The 22,974-nt window shown below is 39.6% G+C and overlaps 2 protein-coding genes across 2 annotated transcripts in view; both read left to right on the top strand.

Annotated features, from left to right (window-relative positions):
- Positions 1-902: 902 nt before the first annotated feature.
- LOC146454049 (patatin-like phospholipase domain-containing protein 6) lies at positions 903-16,153 on the top strand (the record flags this gene model as incomplete). Its single annotated transcript, XM_085095909.1, has 25 exons — positions 903-1,036; positions 1,342-1,465; positions 1,692-1,741; positions 2,774-2,837; positions 3,181-3,265; positions 3,577-3,708; positions 4,332-4,395; positions 4,903-5,017; positions 5,907-5,960; positions 6,529-6,672; positions 7,150-7,197; positions 7,285-7,322; positions 8,311-8,388; positions 8,551-8,594; positions 9,230-9,342; positions 9,996-10,056; positions 10,184-10,239; positions 11,379-11,448; positions 11,696-11,812; positions 12,393-12,541; positions 13,242-13,354; positions 13,596-13,635; positions 14,089-14,223; positions 15,084-15,371; positions 15,648-16,153. Coding segments are annotated over 25 exons (2,376 nt in total), but the record flags the coding sequence as incomplete, so codon positions are not given.
- Positions 16,154-21,086: 4,933 nt separating this feature from the next.
- Positions 21,087-22,974, top strand: part of LOC146454046 (tolloid-like protein 2) — an 82,694-nt gene continuing 80,806 nt past the window's right edge. The window contains exons 1-2 of the mRNA XM_085095908.1: positions 21,087-21,141; positions 21,351-21,507. Coding sequence (XP_084952034.1) covers positions 21,087-21,141; positions 21,351-21,507 — 212 coding nt within the window. The remainder of the gene's footprint in view (positions 21,142-21,350; positions 21,508-22,974) is intronic.

Here is a 22,974-nt window from a genome sequence, read left to right as displayed (position 1 = left end):
TCAGAGCAAAGGCAGCACTTTCTCCTCAGTTATTTAAAGACCATGAGTGGTGGTCCGGCCGGGATTTGAACCCGCGACTAGTCCGGCACTCTACCAACTGAGCTAACCGGTCGGCGGTCAATAATGGTCCAGTTCTGTTAACAACAACCATACTAGTACGCGGAAACTTATATCAATTATCTATGGCTGCGGATGACTAGGATGGAAATGGCCGGATTGTGTAGTTGGGAAGAAATCGCTAAAACTGATCATGATTTCAGTCTAACAACAATTTCATGTTAGGGAAAAGTAGTTTGTCAAATATTTCAGCAGTTTTGACGGAAAAAGCAAGAAAAATATCCGTGACAGTGTTCTTTTTAACTCATACAATGAAAGGTCAAATTGTATAATCACCAAAAATTGTTAACAGAGCTTCCTTTGGGGAGGCTAGCTTCCCCCCCCCCCCCCCCCCCACCTCCCTTACTGGACCTCTGGTGTCTTCTGATTGACGTTAGGGACCTTAAGCAGAGATGACGACGACGCCGACGAAAATGGAACTTAAAAAAAATACCTGGGCGTCTTCTGAATAAATTCGCGATGTTTATACTCTGTAAGGTTGTGTAATGTGGCCGACTATCGAGGACGTAACGTCGTAGGGGCGCCTTTAAAGTTCAGAAAGAGAAAAGAAAATTAATCATCATGCGTTCACGTTCTCCATAAAACCTTAAATTTGGTCATTTCACATTGTTGTTTTGCAGAGGACGGCAAAGAAATGTACCAAAGTGTATAATGCACGTGCAGAGCCACTGTTTTGCTAATTAAAACTATTGTTTTCTGACATCCTCGTTGACGTCGTCGTCGTCGCTGCTTAAGGTCCCTATTTTGATTGATTGATTGATTGACTGATTGTTTATTTTGTTTTCAGTGTAATACGTCAGAAGCCCAGAGTGGTGTTAAACGTGGCGCATTCACTCATCAGCCATCTCTCTCCTTTCCTGAGGCAAATCGATTATGCCTTGGACTGGATGCACGTGGAAGCCGGCAGAGCAGTTTACAGGTGCTATTTTTTTGTCTGCAAGCCAAATTCAGAAAGAGTATCTAAAAATGCATGCATGCGAAACGCACTCCGCTTACATGTGTAATTAATAATTACTACTCGGAAGTTGCTGTTATTGTTTTTTTTTTTTTTGCGCCCAGATATTTTCAACGAAATTCGCAACTGTTTGCATCTTTTAAAACTGAACTTTTCATAGGAGACTATGTTTGAATTTATCCATAGTTCTGAAAATTGTCTGCAGATTTATGTTAATTGCACCAATACAAAGGATTTAACCGTGGAAATTGGCTGGTTTTGAATTGCAGACAAGGCGAACAGTCCAACTGTATTTATATTGTGTTAAATGGCCGTCTGCGATCAGTTGTTACGCTGAGCAATGGCAAGAAGGAACTGGACCGCGAGGCTGGCCGCGGAGAACTCATGGGCGTGGTAAGTTTCAGCCGCAGCAAACGTTTCTAAGATTGTACACAGTATTTCTTGCATAACAATGTTGGACGCACGGCTAAACGTCATTCAACGTGACGCAACATTCATCCAACTAAAAATGAACGTTTGGCGACAGCTTTTAGTATTAAGGGCATGATAAAGACGAAGCATTTTGTAATGGTTTTATTAAAAGTTCGATTAACTCGAACGATTTCTTGAACGATTTCAGGTGGAAGTTCTAACACAAGCTCCGAGAGCGACGACTGTTCACGCCATTCGGTTTGTCTATTTTGTTGCGTCTTTTTGTGCTTTTTTTTGTGTGTGTGTGTTTTCCTGTTTGTTTGTTTGTTTGTTTGTTTGTATTAAGAAGTTTTTGAGGATAGGAACCGGAAAAACTGGTTTTCCTTTTTGAGCTGTTAGGGAACTTAAAGCACAGACGTCGTGAGCCTCGGACGGCAAATAAAATTGGTGTCTAATGTTTCGTTTTCTAGCCGCGGGTTTGCTCTTCACCACGGATGGGAAAAGCTCTTTTTTGGCGACTGTGGCTTCACGTTACAAACACGGTGGCGTCAAATCGCTGTAAAACTAAATGAAGAGCGAAATTTAATTGCCGGTTGCCGCCTGTGGCTCGCGAACGTCTATGCTTAAGTTCCCTAATTAATTGTAAGAAACCTTCATTGTCAGGGCGTTCTGTGCGTGTAGGTGTATGCTTTTTTCATGCGTTTATCGGCTATCGGCTTAGTAATTCACGATGGCGCGTGAGAAGGTCCCTCTTAAGGACGGTGCCTACTAATACCGAAGTATTTTTGTGCGGCTTATGACTATGCGGGAAAAACAGATCTTAGCAAGGCCTCTTGGAATCCAAAAAGAAAATTGGGGGTAACCACGCATTTTTCATAGATAATTAAACATTAATATCTCTAAAAAGCGCCAAAATATAAAGCAATGTATGGGATTTTTTTCCTAAATTGAAGCTTAATTATCTCTGAAAAATGCATGGTTACCCCTAATTTTCTTTTGAGATACCAAAAGCACTTGCTAAGTTCTGCTTTCTCCGTATAGTTTTAAACCGCGCAAAATTATCCCTGTATTAGTAGGCACCACCCATAGGAAACCCGAGTATCTCGAGATGCGCAGAACGTATGCGCAGTAACAATAGTAGGCACCGTCCTTAACTTAAGTTGGTTTGTGCAACTGGCGCCAGAACCTTAAAACCAGTTATCTACTTTCTGATATAATTTGCTTTCTTCGCTGTCACTTGAACTGTGCAGAAGTGTAACATTTTATAATCAAATCATTATTACCTCGTAGGGATACGGAGTTGGCAGTTCTTCCGGATGGACTACTTAATACAATTAAGAGACATTTTCCACAGGTAAACTTGGTTTCCTTTGCTGGCTTTTGAATGCTGTATGTCTAAAGTGAAATCTTCGGTAGAATGTATGTGAACCTTATAATAATCCCCTCGCTAACATTACGCTATGTGCGATGCCATCTTCCTTTATCTTCAACTTTCTACTTCCTGTGAACGCGCTCTTTCAGTATTTAGGGAGTCAGACGCAATTAACACTCTGACGAGGTCATTGACTCACTTGTTTTTGTCGTAGTCCTATAGCCGTGGCAAACTGAGTTCAGCTTAGTTATATTACATCACGGTCCACCCTTGCATTTACTATCTTTCTGTAGTTCGCATATAACCTGTTCTCCTTGTTCTTTAGGTCGTTGCACGCCTGATTCATCTGCTAGGTGAAAGACTGCTTGGACAGTACAGACGGAGTAATGCAAGAAGTGAAACATTACTCGGTATGGCGGCACAAAGTAACTTTCCCAACATTCAGACCGTTAGTTTTTCATTTTTACAACATTTTGTTTTCTACGATCTCGTTCCTGTAGCTGTTGTTGCTGCTTAACGTTCCAAACCTCTTTTTACCACGCGGATAAATTGCTCCTGCCAAATTACTAAAAGGAACTCAACACAAAATTCTGGCATATTAGCAGGCATCTTATCCAGGAAGGGATAAAGAAAATCTCCGGCTTAATTCTGTGGAATGTGTCTGAAATTCGCGATTTCTCAACTATTTTGCACTCACTTTTATTTTGTTTTTGTTTCTTAGAAAATCATATGCCGGTGGATAATCAGATTTTTGGCGGATCAAATCTCGGCACAGTGGCCATTGTACCTGCGTCTGAAGATGTACCCATATCCAATTTCTCATTTGAACTCAGTTTAGCTCTTCACTCTATAGGTAAGTAAGAGAAACGAACAAACAAACAAGCCAACCATCTATGCAAACAAAGAATCAAACGAACATCACACAAGCAGCAAGCTAGCAAAGATGTAGCCTGCAGGGTCAGATCCCTCCGACCTTCCTAGAAAAATCGGGAAGAGGACCATTTTTCTCGGAATATCGAAGGATTCTCTGGTCGCAGGGTAGCAAAGAAGAAGCTACCTAGACGACCAACCAACCAACTTATAAACAAACAAACTGCATGGTAATCAGGGAGAAAACCGCGTCGTAAATCGCATTTTACGGTGGTCCTTATTCTTTGAACGATTGCTGATTGTCTTATTTGTTTTAACGTATAACTTCCTTACAAACTCACAATCCCTTTGAATATTTACAAAGTGGGGGCTGATCTGGTTATTGCCTCCCTCCCCCCCCCCCCCCCCCCCCACAAGTGGTAGTGGTTCATAAAGCGAATAGTTCATCCCTTAATTCTATATCCCACTTCACTGACTACAGCCTTGACTGGACGATGGTATTTATGTGATAGAAGAAGTTTCATTGTATTTCTGTTCACATATAATAACTAGCAGTAATGGAAAGGATCCCAGCTTTGATGGTAACGTTCTTTGTCTTGTTTCCAGGTCCCACTCTTTTGTTGACTAGCTCTTTGGTCCGTAGTAGGCTTGGTAGCTCAGCCATGGACAGGTAAGTGAATACCATCCGTGCAGTGAAATTATGAACTTTACAAAAAGTCTGTAAACATAGGACTTTTATGTGGTTATTCTGACACTGTTTTTAGCTGAATAGTTAACTCGCTATCTTTGCCTGCCCTCGACCGCGATGCCCAGGGTTTATTCAAGAGCTTTTGGCATTGCTCACGTAGAAATACAGTTGCGCATAGAATTAACACTAGTGGTGGATCACGTGTAGCCTGCCACGTAGGCGTTAAAAGCTGTAAAGGGAAGGCGGAAATCGGACACGCGCGCGAAGCGCGTGGAGCCCTGTCCCCTTATAGGGCTTGCACTTAAATCTGTATGTAGCCTAAAATATATGGAATGTTTTAGGTCTTCTACCATGAACAGGTCCTCTTAAATGTGCAAAGGGCGCTCATTGTGCCCCATAATCTAATTTCTAGAATAAATCTTGGACACGTCTTTCTGTTCCATAACTGTCTTATGTCTTATAAATTTAATTCCTTTTTTGTATTGATAGCATGAACGAGTACCGCCTGTCCAGCTGGCTAGGCCAACAAGAAGATCTTCATCGCATAGTCTTGTATCAGGCCGACACCTTCATGTCTGCTTGGACAAAACGCTGCATTAGACAAGTAAGCAGATTTGGTTTTTTAACTTCCTTTATTTTGTTATCAGCCGTGAGGAAAATCTTGGGTTGGGTCAAAATATAAATTAGGGGGTGTTTGCATGGTACCGGCGCGACCTTTTTTCCCGGTGCGAGTTCACTCCGGTTACCCTCTTGTGTCTCTCTATTCGTTTACATAATACCAGCACAAGATCTCATATCGATGCGAGTTCACCCCGGTCACTGTACCGGAGCGAGATTTTCATTCCTGTACGAAAACTCATTCCGCACTACGACTGTTCGTTCAGCCATGAAATCACCTTTCAAGGAGACTTGAACAGGTAGCACATGCGTATTCTTCGACATCCAATCCAAGATGGCGTCACAGTCACGTTGGCCGGCATGAAGTGTCCCTTCTCGTAAACGCGGAATGAAATCACGTTGCCATACCGGTTTGGAACTCGCACCGGTGCGCGTTTTCACATGTAAACACTCCCTAAGTTAAAAACAAACAAGGCCTCCCTACTTTGAAAGTTTGAATGTGGGTTAGGTTAACTAGTGTTACCTATAACTGCCGACAGTGAGCGGTTTTACGGAGATGCTTTGCTTTGTTTGTCTCTTTTTGTTTGTCTTTTAGTGACGCAATGTTTAGACATGGCCTAAATAAAGCGCGTTTGATTCCAAATAATTTAATTGTCAAACATACTGTAGCCTAAATAGTTTCTAGCGAGAGGTCTGATTGGAAGTCTCACGTAATAGCCACTCAGAGCCTTTAAAGGCCAGTCACGTCACTTTTGATACCCACGTTTGGTGTCACGCATTCATGCTTTAAATGCAGCCGACGGTAACACATTGCCAAGAGCAAGCAAGGACTCCAATAAAAACTATTAATGTGGACTATTCCCTTTCTCGTTTAGGCGGACTGTATTGTCATAGTTGGTGTAGCGGACAACAGACCTACTGTTGGACAGGTATTGGGGAGAATGAGTTTGTAGCTTTGGTTTTTGAACGGAGTAGACGACATGGAAGGTCGCCTCTTCGTATTATTGCAGCAGCTGTAACTACTGTTATAAAGGAAGTTGAATATTTTTCAATTTATGTTTCTTAATAATATTACTCGACAATGACGTTAAGCGATCGTCGAAACGTCGTCGCATTTGAAACTTTTGACCAAGAGGATTTTAAGCTTTACGGTATAGTTACAATTTTTTCGCAATGTTTTATAGTTAAATTGTTTAGCCAATCTCTTGTTCTACGTAATTTGTGTTTCACTTGCTAAAGTACGTAAACTAAAGGCCTACAAAATTTATAAAGCATTAAAAATACCCACACACAACTCTTCGTTTTGACTTTTCCCAGCCATGACGATGACTTACTAAGAGTTAAAAACATTTTTTTTTTGTTGAACAGTCATTAGTTATTTATTTTTTCTTAAACAGTGTGCGTGTGTCAGTTTATTGGCAGCTTGTAACTTTCTTTAGCTTCTGTAACACTGTTATTTGTGCGGTAGGTTTAATTGTTTTTCTTCATTTTTTTCAGCTTGAGATGCAACTGGAAAACATCGGCGTTCGTTCTCAAAAGGAGCTCATTCTCCTGCACCGTGAAGACGCCTCCAAAGGATTCCGCATTTCAAATACTGTAGACTGGCTCAACGCGCGAGGCTGGATATGCGCTCATCATCATGTTAGTTTATAACTTTACTGTTACATCTTTTGTTCTTGTTAATGAGTAAACTTTTATTCCAAATTCACGACAGCAACTGAATCTGCAGTAATACGGTGTAGTTACAAAGTTAATTAAGTTAAATAGCAGTAACAATTTACGAAAGAAAATTTTTAAAAAAAGTTTAAGGCAAAGTCGGCGAAAAGGAAATACGGACAAACAATCCCAGCAGCAAAACAAGAAGGGAGAAGGAATCAACGTAATTGACTGTGTTTAGTACCCACGAGGCTACACCAATGATAAATAAATAACTCTCTTACGGAACTCGTGGATAAACAAGCTATATACTTACTTAAGGTGTAGGGATTCTTCTAATCTGCTTCACGGTGAAGAAACCGCTCGAAGCACCGGCCATGATGGTTACCGATGAGCCCACTGCAACTTACCTTACCGTAGGTAACGAAGGTGGTCAATTACTCATTTTCATTCTCATCGCAGGTTCGATGTCCAAAGAAAATTTTTGGAAGGCGGCCTCTGTCTGAAAAGGTAGGAAACCATACGTATGAACGCTTGAAACATTCATCTATGTGTTATTTAATAATGCATTTGTTTTGTTTATTTTGGTGACTGCAGTACGCACAGGATCCCTCAAGTTATCCTACACCAGACAAGTGAGTGAATTCGCCAGCTCTGTATTCTTTCTTTTTCCACTGAAGAGGTATTGGGCCAGTACTGGGCCATGATTCATAAACGAATATTTGGTTTAATCAACTGGGTTGGTAAGGTAATTTGGCTACTGTAGATTCCGTCTGAGGAAAGGCTTACGCTCGAAACGTCAGCAGAGCTCTGGAATCTCTGTACGGTGACCAATTTACTTTGTCTACGTATTTGAAAGTATTCCTTTCCACTCCCCAATCAACGCACCACCACAGTTTCCCTAGAAACTTACTTTTCAACTGGATTCATAAAACCATCTTAATTGCGATAAAATTTGTTTTGAGTATTGCATGTTTCAATACAAAAGCCTGTTGTTTAGAAGCTAAGTGAGCTGAGGAGAGCTGTATGAATACGGCCCTGGCTGAACGTAAAACTAGGCGATGTTATAGGTATTGCTTGCCAACACATTATTTTCATCAGTTTCTGTGAGCCAGGTTTGTCCATGTGTAATATCTAGTGATTGTTACACGGAATGTGTGGATGAAAAGTCAAGAAAACAATTGCACCAAGTTTTACAGGTGCTACGCGTCTTGTTTGTACCGTGGACAAGTATGTGCATGTTGTGAGGTTTAATATTGGAGTGTTTGATTTTATCGAAAAGGCCTGCATTATGCAGCAATTTATATTATTTACTCACCATGACAAACCTTTTTTTTCCTCCATCGACTAAAAAAACACTTCTTCCCATCGGTTGCTTGGGTGGCGTCTATGAATGTAACCTAAAATCCTTGTGAAGGGGAACCAATCAGATTGTGGGTATTTGGTTCATATCCGAGAGCTCCCCCGGCAATAAAATACTGTTATTTTAAACCGCCCGACTATTTCTCGCTCTTTTCAAGCCAAGTCGTGCTGATAAGAAACCGCTCGTGATATCTCGGAAATGCACAGAAATAACCTACCTATATCGCGAGTAACAATTTTCGACGTATTTCACTCCTACAGAAACTCGGATTTTTCACGTCTCGCCCGAAGACTGACAGGGACATCCGTTGGATTGATTCTTGGCGGAGGCGGAGCCAGGTAAATACTTTAACTATTTTCATCTTTGATAAGGTAAATACGTTTCTTATTCATTTAATCTCAGGAAGGGGGTTAATAAGATCCGAGCCTTGAAATTAGACTTTTGAACTAAAACAAAGATGTGTTCTGTGTGGAATCTTTTTTTTGTTTTTTTCCCGTCAGGGGATTATCCCATGTTGGAGTCATCAAAGCGTTAGAAGAAGCAGGTAAGTCCTTTTCATGTATTTATTTACTTATGCATTTATTTATTTATTTATTTATTTATTTATTTATTTATTTATTTATTTATTTATTCGGCACTGAAGGTGATGTTACTCGATATTCATTGTGTAAGATTTAATGACAAACCCTTGCAGTTTTTTTTCCTGACAGTTGTGTGGTTTATAAAGCGGTAAATTCACATTAAGAGGGGCGAATAATCCAGACAAAAACGAGCACAATAGCCCCCGAGGTTCATTTTCTCTATGATCCGCCCCCTTCAAGTTAACGAGCAGACCTCTATTCCGTTTAGAGGACAGCCCCAATGAAATTCGTACCGCTCATGCTTATTTGAATAACAATGCGTAATTTGACAGGCCTAAAACATTGCATTTACTGCAAGTGAATGTCCCGAGAACAATAGGCATTTTGGGCGATGAGTGTGAGCCATAGTTAATTAAGGGACTCGTTATGAAACCTTGCCATGTCAACAATGGTGCTACAATTTATGTTGGAAGGGCCACGATCGTGCACAATCCTTCACAAGGTTTCATAACCATTGCCTTTTTTAACTATAGTGTCGGTGAACAGGGTTTTCTTTTAAGATAATGAGCGGTAATAACGATTTGAAACTTTCTTGCAGGGATTCCTATTGACATGGTGGGCGGTACCAGCATGGGATCTTTTGTTGGCGCAGCCTATGCCGAGTCCGGTGATGTCACCAAAATGTGCCAGAAGGTCCGCGAGTGGTCATTGGTAAGGGATAGTACTCTTCCTTGTCTTTCTCTCCCTCTTCCTCACCGCCGTACAGAACAGTCAAGCTAAGGCCCAGTTTTAAGTATATTGGAACCCGGCTAACTCGAACTCCCAAGGGAAATCAACATACTTCGAGTTAGCAAGGTTTCTAGTTAGCAGGGTTGGTGCTGAATTTCAAATTTCCTGTTAACAGTTAATAAAATATCGTCGTTGGTTTTATCACTCTTTTACAACCACGAGTCACTTGGGTGCAATTAGTCTGTTTTGTAACAGCACTTTAGCTAACTCTTAGGTTGCGAATTATTTTTAGCCACAATTTTAAGAACATATAAAAGAACAAAATAGTCTGAGATCTAGTTAAGGAGGTTTCCGTGCATAGAAAGCACGTTAACAATAAGATTTTGACACGTCAACCAGCTATGTTTTGACATTTTGAGGTTTACCGGCCGACGTCTTTACGACAGAGTTGAAGTTGTCGGGCTCATTTGAGCCAAGGGAAAGTAAAGTTTATTCGAGGTAGCTGATGGTAAATGACTGAAAATTGGGGCCAAATGCAGGGAAAATAGGATTTTGTTCGAGTTAGTTAACTGAGTTTGAGTTAGCGCGGTTCTACTGTGTGGTGCCTAACAGTCATTTTTTTCCTTCATTTCTAGGACATGACGTCAATTTTCAAGAAAATCCTGGATCTAACGTATCCGTTCACCTCCATGTTTTCCGTTGAGATGATGATGATGATGATGATGATGATGATGATGATGATGATGATGATTATTATTTATTTTTTTCTTACCTTCGTCTGCTACCTTATTCCTGGCGTTGACTTATCATTTTCCCTTGTCTGCAGGAAGCGGATTTAATGCGAGCATAAGAAGTACATTCGGAGAGCGGCAAATTGAGGTACATTATCCTTCTATTATTATACACTATATGTTACAAGCGGATGACTGTAGTCCATTAAGTTGCGTGTTGTGGGCTTTTGGTGTACCGTTAAGCACATCGCCCATTAGAAATGAAATTCAGTAGTTTGAAACCTGTAACCAGTTTTATGAAAGACAGTGGAACGACTTGAGTTGACGTCGACAGCTCATGCTGGTCGCGTCAAGCGTAACTAATTTGGACATGTCACAATGTCGGATGTGCGACTAGTTTTGGATTGGGTGGGAACATCTTGCAGAAACAAAGTGCCGAAGGAAGCCAAATTTCCAGAAGGCGGAACTCGTTGTTGAGCGACTTACGTGAAGAAAAGAAAATTCTGTTTCAAAAAGTCACAAGCTTTTAATGGTCAAACGGAGGCTGTAGGAGTTACGACTCTTAACGTCTTTTATCTGTCTGTTTGGTGACGTGCATTGGAAGACTTTGTTAGCGAGTTGGCCCTTCTAAGTTGCGATCGCTTGCATCTCCGTTTTTCTCCGGGACACCTGGCTTTCTCTGAGTTACATTATAGACCATTTGTGACAAATTATTTTGAAAGCCTTAAGGTAGGGCTACACTATTCAATGCTTCCTGTAGCGTGTCTCGCAACGAGCAAAAATCGACTGCTGGAGAAAGGGGTTGCTACCAATACTTGCGCTGCGGCGTCGCGAGATTAGCTACAGGAAACCTGCGGGCACAACATTGCGAAACTTGCATTTCGGTTCTAACTTTTGCTACGATCGCGCCAACGCTGCAACAATTTTTTTTTCAAAGCGTCGACTAGTGTGGCAAGTTTCCTTCAACTTTTTTAAACAATTTAAGTTTATCATTGTTATTATTTATAGATTTACTTGTTTGTTTGTTCTCGTCTGCTTGTTCTTTTTTGTTTTGCACAAATCAGCGCCAGCATCAATAATCCTTTTTGAGTGTATTCTTTCTTTCAATTGCAAACCGTTGGGTTGACTGCCTGTAAATTTTTTTATTTTTTTTATTGTTTTTTGTTTTGTTTTTTTGGTTATTAAATGAATTCTAACCAAATTGATTCTGCACTGATATTGTCAGTGTTTAAGGACAAAATCAGTTCAGGTTTGTGTTCAGCTGTTAATTTGACGGTTTCTCTGCAGGATCTGTTGCTGCCTTACTTTTGTATTACGACTGACATCACTTCATCGAGAATGAGAGTGCATACCGACGGTAAGTCGTATTTTGATTGATCCACACAGTATAAACTGAGTTTTGGAAGTGTAAACTGCATCAACAGGGAGACCCTATTTGTAGTTTATAAAGAGAACCTATTGAAGACAGCTTTACAAGGACAGAAACAATACGAACAACCGAGAAGTTATGGATCTGCTTTCATATGTCTGTCTCTCCAAGCAAATTTACGAAAGAAAGGATTGTGCTACCTGCAAAATTAACCAACATCTGTTGACCTTTTCAGGATGCTTATGGCGTTATATCCGCGCCAGCATGTCCCTTTCAGGGTACCTACCTCCGCTGTGTGATCCAAAAGACGGACATCTCTTATTGGACGGTGGATACGTCAATAATTTACCTGGTGAGTGCATTCTTTACTCTCACGTAATATTCTCGATTCAGTCTTTTTGTCAAACAGTACTTTTAAGATTGGAAAAGAGCCTTAGCATCAGGAGGCTGACAGTCGAACTCTTAGTATATGTAGTTTTTTTTTTTTGCGATTTGAAATAAACCTCAGCTTGGAGTCATGATAAAGTTCGTCCTATGGAAAAAAAATGAGATAGGCGGGGGGGATGAGTCGCTTAAGGGTCGTTTACGTGACAAAAAACGATGGCGAGGCGCTAACAAAAATAAGTACAATTCTATGCGAGTTTTACCTATTCCTTACTGGTTGCATTCACGCCTCTTATCCCATAAAGAAACCAAAAGAGTAGTCGTGTCCACCCCCCCCCCCCCCCCCACCTTAATTGTTACGTGTAATCGACGTGTAATGGTTTCATTATGAGTACAATCTATTTGGCGTGTGTTTCCGTTTTAAGGATTGCGAGCGTTCTAGTTATCGGGAGTTGACTGTACACATAGTGTTTTAACAAAGAAAATTCCCTCCATCCATTCATGTGTACTTGTGATTACCACCTTCATTTTATGGTATTTGTTTTTCGCTGATGTGATGAAAACCATGGGCGCTCAGACGATCATAGCAATCGACGTAGGATCGGAGGACCCCGACGACCTTACGAACTACGGCGACCAGTTGTCGGGTTGGTGGCTATTGTGGAACAAGTGGAATCCGTTCGCGGAAACCGTTAAGGTAATGGAATTCACAAGAATCACCTTCACTGGCTCTGGTGGAAATTGTAAGGTCCATTAAAGCCTCTCCACTCCCTGATTGTCGTGAAAAGAGGAAATGGGAACGTCTACAGACAGAAAGTGACACTGCTTGCTATTGTAATATTGTAAATGTTGCAGATAGTCACGCAAGCGCCTGGCATTTCAAACTTTATATAGTCGAACAAACAGGCTAAAATAAATCATATTGCAAAATATCAACGAGTCAACTCGATTACGAAACAAGTAACGTTATCAATAACACTATACAGCAACCAAACCGAATCACAGGGAACAGATGTGAATCAAATTGCTATTTGCCTTTAATTTTGAACCCCCTCCTCCCACCCCTCGAAAAAAAGGCGATATTACTGAGCTTGAAATCACCACTAAACGGACAAAATTCTGACTCAAGCCCGCAATGACTTTAAACACGGGTGCTTTTTCTGATGTTAAAGATCAATAGCCACCGAAATGCGTCATTAAATTAGCATGAAACAATAATTCGAATTATTAAACTTGGGTTGCTTACTTTCACTTAAAGACAACAGGTAGATTGGATTCGCTTTGAAATATTTGAGATGCTGTTGCCTTTTAAATCCTCTACAAAAGATCAAATTGGGATGAGAATGTTATCACCTGCCATCACTAGAATAAAAAAGAAAAACATTTTTTGGTTTCAGATTCCTGACATGGCGGAAATTCAGTCCCGTTTGGCGTATGTGTCGTGTGTCAGACAACTCGCCGAAGTAAAAGAAAGTAGTTACTGCGAGTACATTAGACCTCCTATTGACAGGTAATGAATACGCTGCTTGATACATTTACTGACTTGTTGATTGGTTGATTGAAAAATAGCGAGATTGGGTAGTTAATTTTTTTTTCTTTTTTGGTGATTGGGGGCTTCACTTGCAACTTTACTCGTGGTTGTTTCATTTCTTGATTCTGAATGATTGATTGAGTGATTGAGGGATTCATTGGTTGATTGATTGAATGATTCACTGATTGATTGACTGATTAATTTGATTGTGGGCTGACAGGTTCAAGACATTGGAGTTCGGACGCTTTGATGAGATTGTGGTAAGTTAAACTTAAACTGAATAACAGGTACAAGTAAAACTCCCTCCCTGAGCAAATGGCGCCTTTTCAAGCCATTAGCCATTTTTTTCACCTTTTACTACTGTAACGCGAGATTGCCATCGTTTAGTCAGGTACAGTGCCACTGTTGAGTGCCCCCAGTATGTATTCAAAAAAAATTCTCGATTCTCTTTTTCTCAACTGGCTCCTTTTAAGTATAAGATTGTTTGATACCATCTGTTTTAAATATGCTGTTTGTTTCGCTTTTGCTGCTGTTGTTGTTGTTGATGATGATCAAGTACGCTGTGGAGAATGCCAACGTTTAATCTGCTGGACAGAGACATAATGTAATAAGCAAATACTGTTAAAAACAAAAAAACTAAAAAAGGAACACCATAATGCATATCAACTGTCGAAACAGAGAACAGTTTTACCGATCTTACCTTTTCCTCTCAGGACGTGGGTTATCATCACGGCAAGACAGTGTTTAGCGGCTGGGTCAAAGGAAACAGATTACCCGAAATCCTCAGAGAGCACCAATCAAGGAGTCACATGACCCACGTGTACGCCACTGCACATCCTGATTGGAAGGTAAACTTTCCTTTTAAATCAATCCCCAGGGCCTTTTGGAAAATTCTGTTTTCTTGCTGACTTGAATGGTACGGATGGAGTAGCGCGTCTTATGGGTAATAAGCGATTATTTATAGATATTTTCGTATAAGGTATTCGAATTATTTAAAAATCGCACAGTCGTACCTGAAGTTATCTACGGTGTTTTTAAGTTTGGAGTTTTGCTGGCTGACTATTAAAATGAAACTTATTTCTTATCGGTCTCATTCAACACTGTCTGGTTGTGAAAGGGCGAGTCAACAGAGAAATGGTTTCCGTTGTGAGTACACACTTTAATATTGAGGATTGAGAATTTTATGAGGTTATTTACCAAGGGAAAAGGCCATGTCATTTTTGCGGAATGCTTCTGTATTGACGTGTTTGGCTACTTATAATATAACACATTAGAATAAGTTTCCACAGCCCCAAAGAGAATAAGACGGCCGGATAAGCGACTCATCCCGCCGAGGCGTTTCCTAACTTTTGATCTTGTCAGCTAATAAGTAACCGAACTTTAATTTAGTGGTGACACAAAACAGTAGTTAACGTTTGGTCAGTCTTGAATAGGACAACTACCAGAATCCTTCTGGTTTTTGTTTTCTCGTGCTAATTAGAGCTATTGTTCTTTGCTGTCCACTGGGATTATAAAATTTGAATTTGAAAAGGAAAACGAAATGAATTCTGGTAGTTGTAGTAAAATGAGGCCATCATGAAAATGGCTTATTGTCGTTAATCGACCACCGAACACTGACTAGGCCGAGTTAATAAACGACACGTATTTGGGTGATTTAAATGAGAAAAATCGTTTGTCTAATTCTACTACCTGATTTCATTTCTTCAAGATGTCCTCCAGCACTACCTTCACCAATTTAGCAGAGCAGATATCCCGGATTGAGCCTCCTTACCCTCACGACTGGTTACCATACTCCTCCTCGGAAGACATGCTCAGCACCAGTGCCCCAGTTGGTCACCATATGTTTTCGGCCTCCGAAGACGACGACGAATACGAAGATGACGAGACCGTGGTGCGTGTAAGACCGAGAACAGGGTCCCTTTCCGAGCATGAAGATCTACTAGCTCTTAAGGCGCAGGCGCAAGCAGTAATTAGACGCGAAGAAGCTGGATATGACGTAAGTAAATTTGATTTGTGTCACACGGATTCCTGCTTGGTGGAACATTATATTTTTGTGGGTTACTGTTGTCTCTTTTGAGTCTTCGCTTGTGGTTTGATCTGTCAAATAAAAGCTATTGAGCAGACTTTTCATAAAAAAAATTGTCAAGCATAAAAACAGAAAAACAAAAACAAAAAATGAAATTAGAGTTAGGAACTAATTTCTATTAGATCATTTGATCATTTCATTGATTGATTGATTGATTGATTGATTGATTGATTGATTGATTTGCAGTCGGATGATACCTATCTGCGAAGACGAATGCACCCACTCAGAGTCGACAGTGATTCGTAAAACTCCAGAAACCTTTGCAGAGGAGCGCAGATTCCCTGGGTTTCTTTGTTCTCTTCAGCTGGACTCTCAGTTGGACCTGGAGCGAATGGGGCTACGGACCGTTAATACCGTCCCCATCCTATCTCGACGCTTCGTGAGAGAACTGCTGCTCGAATTCGTTGTGACTTCTAGGTCATTTGTCATGATTGTCACATATTGTACTACCGCGCCTTTTTGACGTTTACAATCGCAGACATTTACTTTTGATACCAAAATCGCTCTGGCTAAGATAGTCAACTCCGCTTTGCTATTTAGATACAAGTGTCACGTGGGGTGTGAGCGTTGTTTCACTTTGTGTTATGAGTGAAATGTATTTTCCGTGTGAGCTCTGGAGCTGCTGTGGTGTGTGATGTTTGTTTGTAACCGCGCGTGTGTCTTTGTGTGGCGGGGTGCGAGGAGGGGGGGGGGGGGGGGGTGGTTGGGGGGTTGAGGAGGGTCTACTCTGTCAAGACAGCTGGTGAGCGCCGGTGACAAGCATGAGTATTTAAAAAAGGTGACGTTATCCTTAACTTCAAGCGAATTCCAAAGAGGAGCAATTCAATTTGAGGAGAGGTTCAACACACATAGAAACGTACTTAACGCATCTCTTAGATTTGTTTTTAAAGTTTAAGCCACCATGAGTTATTTTTGTAGAACGAGTATATTTTAAAAGGCAACAGGCGGGTAACTGAGGCAAATTCTACACCGAAGTTTAGCATTGTAACAGAGGAATGTACCAGGTGAGAATCTGGAACCTGGAATATTGCTTTAAAATTCTCCCATGCGAAAACTAATTTGTTTTTGTTTTATTTTCATTTCTGGCTATTTTTAGTGAGTTCTGTTTTCATCCGGATATCTGTTCGGTGTCATCAAACTTTGGGCAACATTAGTACTCAAAGAGTTAATTATATTTGAATTTCAAATGACACTCTCTGGTAAATTATCACACTCGCTTCTTTTAAAAATATTGAAACGCAAAGTTCTAATATTTGAAATGATAAGGCTGTAAACGTTCCACTTTACTTTCAATTATTCCACTTATGTTAGAACTATCATTACATATTTTAAACGTTAGGGCCGAGGGTTGGGTTGGGAAAGGCGATGGGAATAATCCATTTTACCTTTAACACCAATACAAGCAGGGGAAACAGACATACCCGAAAATTTAAAATGACATTTTGGATTTACCAGAATTTCTACGTACAGTGTAATCAAGCCATTCTGAATGTTCTGATGCTGTTCTGAAATTAATGTTTACTAGTCTATGGGTTTTTGTTTTCTGACTGCCTGAATTTTGTCTGGACATTGTCGGGTGTGAAATGATTCCTTGCTGTTTGTAATGAATACTCATTTTACAAATTCAAAGTTAACTCCACGCTTCTCGAGCAGTGTTATTTAATAGAAGGGTTAAATTGCTACACATCGGTCGATTTGTAAGTTTGTTTAATAAAATAAATAAATCACGTTATTCAAGTGTCAATTTATTTAGCACAGAGCACTTATTTGGGACACTTTCCAGATCGAATTAGAAATGTTGGTTTTTGAGGAGAGGGGGAAACCGGAGCACCCGGAGAAAAACCTCTCGGCGCCAGGACGAGAACCAACAACAAACTCGACCCATATATGACGCCGAGTCCATGAATCGAGCCTGGGCCACATTGGTGGGAGGCGAGTACTCTCACCCTGCACTCCCTAATAACAAATGATTTTGTTTAGCTGTAAAACAGTTTTGTTCGTTATCTTTAAAAAGCTAGAGATCTATTTAGTAGTAGTGGTGTATCACTAACATCCTCCATCTGTATGTAACGACTTTTCTCATGCATTGGAAGAACATATGTGCGTAAGTGTACTCGGGTCTCTGCTTTCTGCTTGCACAGTACAGTGGTATAACTTTTTTCCCCTCGCTTCCCCCACCCCACCCTACTCCCCTTCCTCTTACCGAAAAGCCTGATAATGTACTCTAGGCTAAATGATAACTTGATGAGAAACTCTATGTCCACCTATATTCGCAAATAATTTTGAGTTTGCTATTATTGCCATTTGATTAAACATAGTGTATTATGTTGATTTGTAACTCGTCTATTGTGTTATAATTTTAATTTCGATGAAACACACTTTTTGTACTTGAGTCTCAAAAGTAGTTTTCTACTTGAGTTACAAGAGCAGTATGATATTTTACACGGCAGAAACTTCTTGGAAAACCTTTTCAATCTGTAATTCAATTTCTTCGCTGTTAAATACTACCTAACGAAGACACGGAATTAGCGACTTTTCACTGGTATTCTGCTATGCCACTTAGCCACTTACTAAATTTTCCAGAAAAAAAAAAAAAAGAAAGCAAGCAAACAAAAACGAACGGACGCAAGTAAGCAAGCAAGCACGAACGAATGAACGAAAGAAAGAGAAAGAAAAATAATTATTAAAATAATATCATGCATAATGCGTGCGCTTGTACGTCCAAGTCTGATTCAGCTTCAAGCTGTTAGCTTCTGTTCTACATCTCACATTAACAAACAAAGAAAAAATTTCCTCAGAGATCAAGCTCGCAAACTTCTGGAAATTGTGAGAGAAAAACAAAAGAGGCAATAAACTCAAACTCGATTCTTGTACTAAATAACCTCTGCATAATACGATAAGTAGTACCAAGCTGTTGCCAACTATGAAAGCTGGATGTAAATTAACTTGGTATTTGACACATTTTGACGTTGAACGACGTAACCTGTTTAATTTATATTCGTATATATCATCTAATCTAAAACTTGTGTCTGCAAAAGCAGTTTAATGTCGCTGTTATTATTTTAATTACTTGTTTTTGTTATTTGCCGTCGAGCTCACGTTTATGAGCACGTCCTGCACCCTACTCAAGACGTTTTTCTGGCTTCGCGTATAAGGTGTCGTTTTGTTGCCGCTAGTCAAAAATTGTTGACAAGCTTTTTTCGTGAGGTAAGTTAGCTGATCAACAATGTGAAAAAGTATTGCTTTTAGGTCAGGAAAACGCACAAGAATCTGTTATGTCGTGTTATCAGTATCTGGTAGCGGGAGCTAACTGGTCTTGCTCTCACGGAAGGCAAATTGTTTTCTTTGGCATCTTTGATATCTGCTATTTGAGATTTATTACTTGTATACTGACGGAAGAATATGCTGTATGGGAGTTTTCTTGTTTCGAATTTCTTGCGATTTTTGGACTGTTTTCGCTTATCGCTGAAAAAAATATATAACTAAAGCGTATTTCGGTGTGTTTACTTTAATTTACGTCGTTCGTTTTAAAGAGAATTTATTTAAGTCACTAAAGAAGCTTGAACTAAATGGGGGCGATAAAGAGACTTGATTCCCTTTCCGCGTGCAGTGACGAAGCCGTTCACAGCTTACCCTTAACTGAGTTGCTGTACAAAAATGGCTGCGACTATGTACAGATATAGTTCATCCAAGTTAACATACCCGTTGCCACTCAATGGAAATTCTTATGCATGTCAAGAGTGCATGTTCATGGCGATATCTTTTCGTAAACTAATATTCATTGCTGGGTATTATACAAAATAGTGTAGTTGGCGGTCAAACGCAGCAGACTGCGTCCATAAAAATACATAACAAAGGCTATCAAAATTAGAAAAAATTAAAGAAATCACCATAGTATAAAGTGAAACTTCTTGCAATCTTGCATTCAGTTATCGTAAACTAATAGTAACTAAGTTTTGTTTATTTGACGTGTAAAAGTCCAACTCAAATTTACACCACTTCAGTTTTGCATTTAGCTATGGAACGGTAACATACAATTTTCGCTAAATTCATGGAGGAGAGGGAATAATGCTCATTGTGTATATCACGAAACTGTCGAAAATTCTTATTTGAAGCAAACGCTTTAATTGAAAATAATGGCACTGGAATTAAAAGAGAGATTTAAAATCACGTTTACGGCAAACAGCCGAAATGACCACGTGACCATGTTTACCCCATATTTGCCGCTCGTTGTTTGTCGTTAGTTGGTTAGTCTTAGTATTTCTTATATATTGAATAATAATGATTTTTTAATGAGGTGATTTGTCGTTATATGGAGTCTTTAGAACTCTTTTACAAATCGTCCTTATGGCTATTTTTCTATATTTTCCTTGTTGATTAATTAATTGATTGATAGTCATTACATTGCAATAAATAAATTTAAAAAAATCTAAATCTCTGTAATACTTTGATCGTCTGTTATTTTTCAATAGCAGGCAAAAAAAATTAGGCTTCTAATTTTATAAGAGGTTTCTATATAAACATTTTTTTGCTGTAGTCGTAGAAACCAAAGGTGTTACCTCAACTGTAGTCTGAAATGTCAGCCGTCTCCTTCCCATAACCTGCGCCCCCCTGTGGGTTAGGGGGAGAAGACGGCTGACATTTCAGACTACCTCAACTGGCGCAGTGTCCCTTACATGGATATTAAACTTGGCGTGTGCGTGGGAAATTATTTCAAAGTGCCATACTTGTAGGGGTGCACTGGATGCTAGAAACGGTATTAGAAATTACGTAGGTCCCTGAGCCTTGTGCTTGAACCACTTTGTGCCAATTCAACTGATGTATAAATAACGCGCACCACAACATCCCTGAAAAACAATTCGCGCGATGAGGAGTGTTGCTGTCTGTATCAATGTTTGACTACAACGTGACACGATTGTATTATTTTTAAGATCATGACAGAGCTTTTTCATCTCTTTTCTTTGAATTACGAAAATGAATGAATGAATGAATGAATGAATGAATGAATGAATGAATGAATGAATGAATGAATGAATGAATGAATGAATGAATGAATGAATGAATGAATGAATGAATGAATGAATGAATGAATGAATGAATGAATGAATGAATGAATGAATGAATGGATGGATGGATGGATGGATGGATGGATGGATGGATGGATGGATGGATGGATGGATGGATGGATGGATGGATGGATGGATGGATGGATGGATGGATGGATGGATGGATGGATGGATGGATGGATAGATGGAGGGATGGATGGATAAATCCATTAAAAAAATTAACTAGGCTGAGGAGTGGGATTTGTTTTAATAAAAGGCCAAAAAGAGAGATAGACGGCAAATAATGCGTGACGTCGCATTTTTAAAATCCTTAACTGTGTACAATATGCACACTTTTAGGATACTTTACAAATCAATGTTAACATTACACCAAGCAGCAGTGCGATGCAAAATGACGTAATACGATCCAGTAAAATCAATTATGACCAGTGCTACACAGGCTCATAAAATTTACGATTTTCTCCCAAATACGGTTGGAAATAGGCGATCAGCCCAAATTGTGTTGTTAAGAATTATAATATTTTCACATGATATTTTTAATCGTCTGAACAGGACCATGATGTTGGTATTTCTGGTCTCCCTCTTGATATGTTACGGAAGTTGTCAAGGAGATGGTGAGCTAAACTCGTAACGTTTCCTTGAATAAGTATGACTTTAACCAAGCAAAGAAAATTAAAAACAACGACAACAACAAAACCAAATGCTTGTCATGAATAATTTAAAAACACCAATTTAAATTTTACTCAATTGTCATGATATTTGGCGCATATGTCTGTCGCGTTGTTCATTTGTGGTGAAAAAAATTTTACATTTGTTTTGACAGGATGTGGTTCAGTGGTAGACAATACTTTGGTGAGTCCCGGATATCCTAACAACTATCCAGACAGAATGCACTGTGTTTACAATGTTCCTATTTCACAAGGCAAGGCGCTGAAAATATACTTCCAAATGTTTGACTTGGAGCCGAGTTTTTCATGTGGGTAAGCAAAACAAAGACTAGCATTTAGCAAGTTTAGTTAACTTTACACTGATAAAGAGAGATGTTATCTAGAAATAAGTGATCATTGAAGGTCAAAAGTTTCTCATCTACTTAGCTGCTAAAATTTCGTATCCCAGAATCATCATATTTTGTTCATAACGAAGATAATGTTTGTAAGTTAATTCTTTCAGTTTCCGCTTTAATTTAGAATGGTAAACAATATTATCACGCATATCTGAGCCGCAAGACATTAAGTGGCTAACAATTTTCAATAAATAAAGTTTAAGCAAAAGGCAAAGTTTGATTCTTTTGACAGTCCAAAACTGGTCTGGATAGGGCATTTGCATAAAACAAAAATCCTCGGGTATGTTCAAATGCCTTGCCTTAGCTTTAGTCGGGTCCGTCCTCCTCCGTGGCTTAACATGGATAGCTGCATTACTTTTGTTTCCATAGTTTCACAAATAACATACGTTGTTTGTTTTTCACTAGAATTGTTAGTGTTTACGATCATTTTTTTCCACTTGTAAGAAAGTTGGCAGCGCGTCTGATTTTCAAAGTCAAGTTTTATTGTAATCTCCAAAAGACACGCAACAGGTATTATATGTAGATTGGGTTTTCTCTGTTGATGTAACTCAACTAGTTATTCTACAAGTTTTTCTGCGACTAGAAAATGTCAGGAATTTTTATACGATGAAATTGGTTTCCTACAGCTTAGTCCTATACAGGCGAGAATTCTTGTAAGGAAATTTCAGAAATTGCAGAGAATTGTCTTCCTTGTAAAATACGTAGGGAATATGATGAAACTGTCAATGGACGAGTGAAGCTATGAAGATACATTTCGTTATCGACCTGAAAAAAATTCAACCGGCCCCTTTCACGCCTCATTGATGCAAATTTATGCATTTCTCCCTGGTCAAAGTATATATTTTCTATGTAATCATTAGGCTGCAATTCCCGAGCTCGTTCACTGGGCAATAACAAAGACACAGAGATAGAATTGATTTGGAGTAAAGTTGGCTAAGGGCAATGGCCCTAAGCCGATTTAATGAAAAATCGATTTTCTTTGATTCATCTAAATACATATCTAGATCACGAACATATTAAGCCCAGGGAAGGTGAAGGCAAAAAAAAAAAAAACGCCATAAAAATTAGTTAAAGCAAAGAAGAAAAGAGGACGGGGTAAGGGGAGGAGGAGAGAAAACAAGTAAGACGTTCGCACGGCGAGTGTTTTCGAACGAATGACCGCGTGGTAGCAAGGTCACAAATACCTAACCCCAAAACAATAGATGAGGGATTCAATACATTGATATGAGTCACCCCCCCCCCCCCCCCCCACCCTAGCCTGTCCTCTCACGCGCTTCAACTCACCCATTCAGATTGATTACTTAAGATAACATGAAATAACATGATACATGAAATGATGGATCAGAGAATTAACCCGGCAGTTTTTGAAGTGTAGTAGTCCTAG

This window comes from Pavona decussata, unplaced genomic scaffold (assembly GCF_977016875.1).
Source record: "Pavona decussata unplaced genomic scaffold, jaPavDecu1.1 SCAFFOLD_317, whole genome shotgun sequence".
Classification (NCBI taxonomy): domain Eukaryota; kingdom Metazoa; phylum Cnidaria; class Anthozoa; order Scleractinia; family Agariciidae; genus Pavona; species Pavona decussata.
Note: the sequence above shows the minus strand (reverse complement) of the source record. Positions and strands in the feature narration are given on the sequence as shown.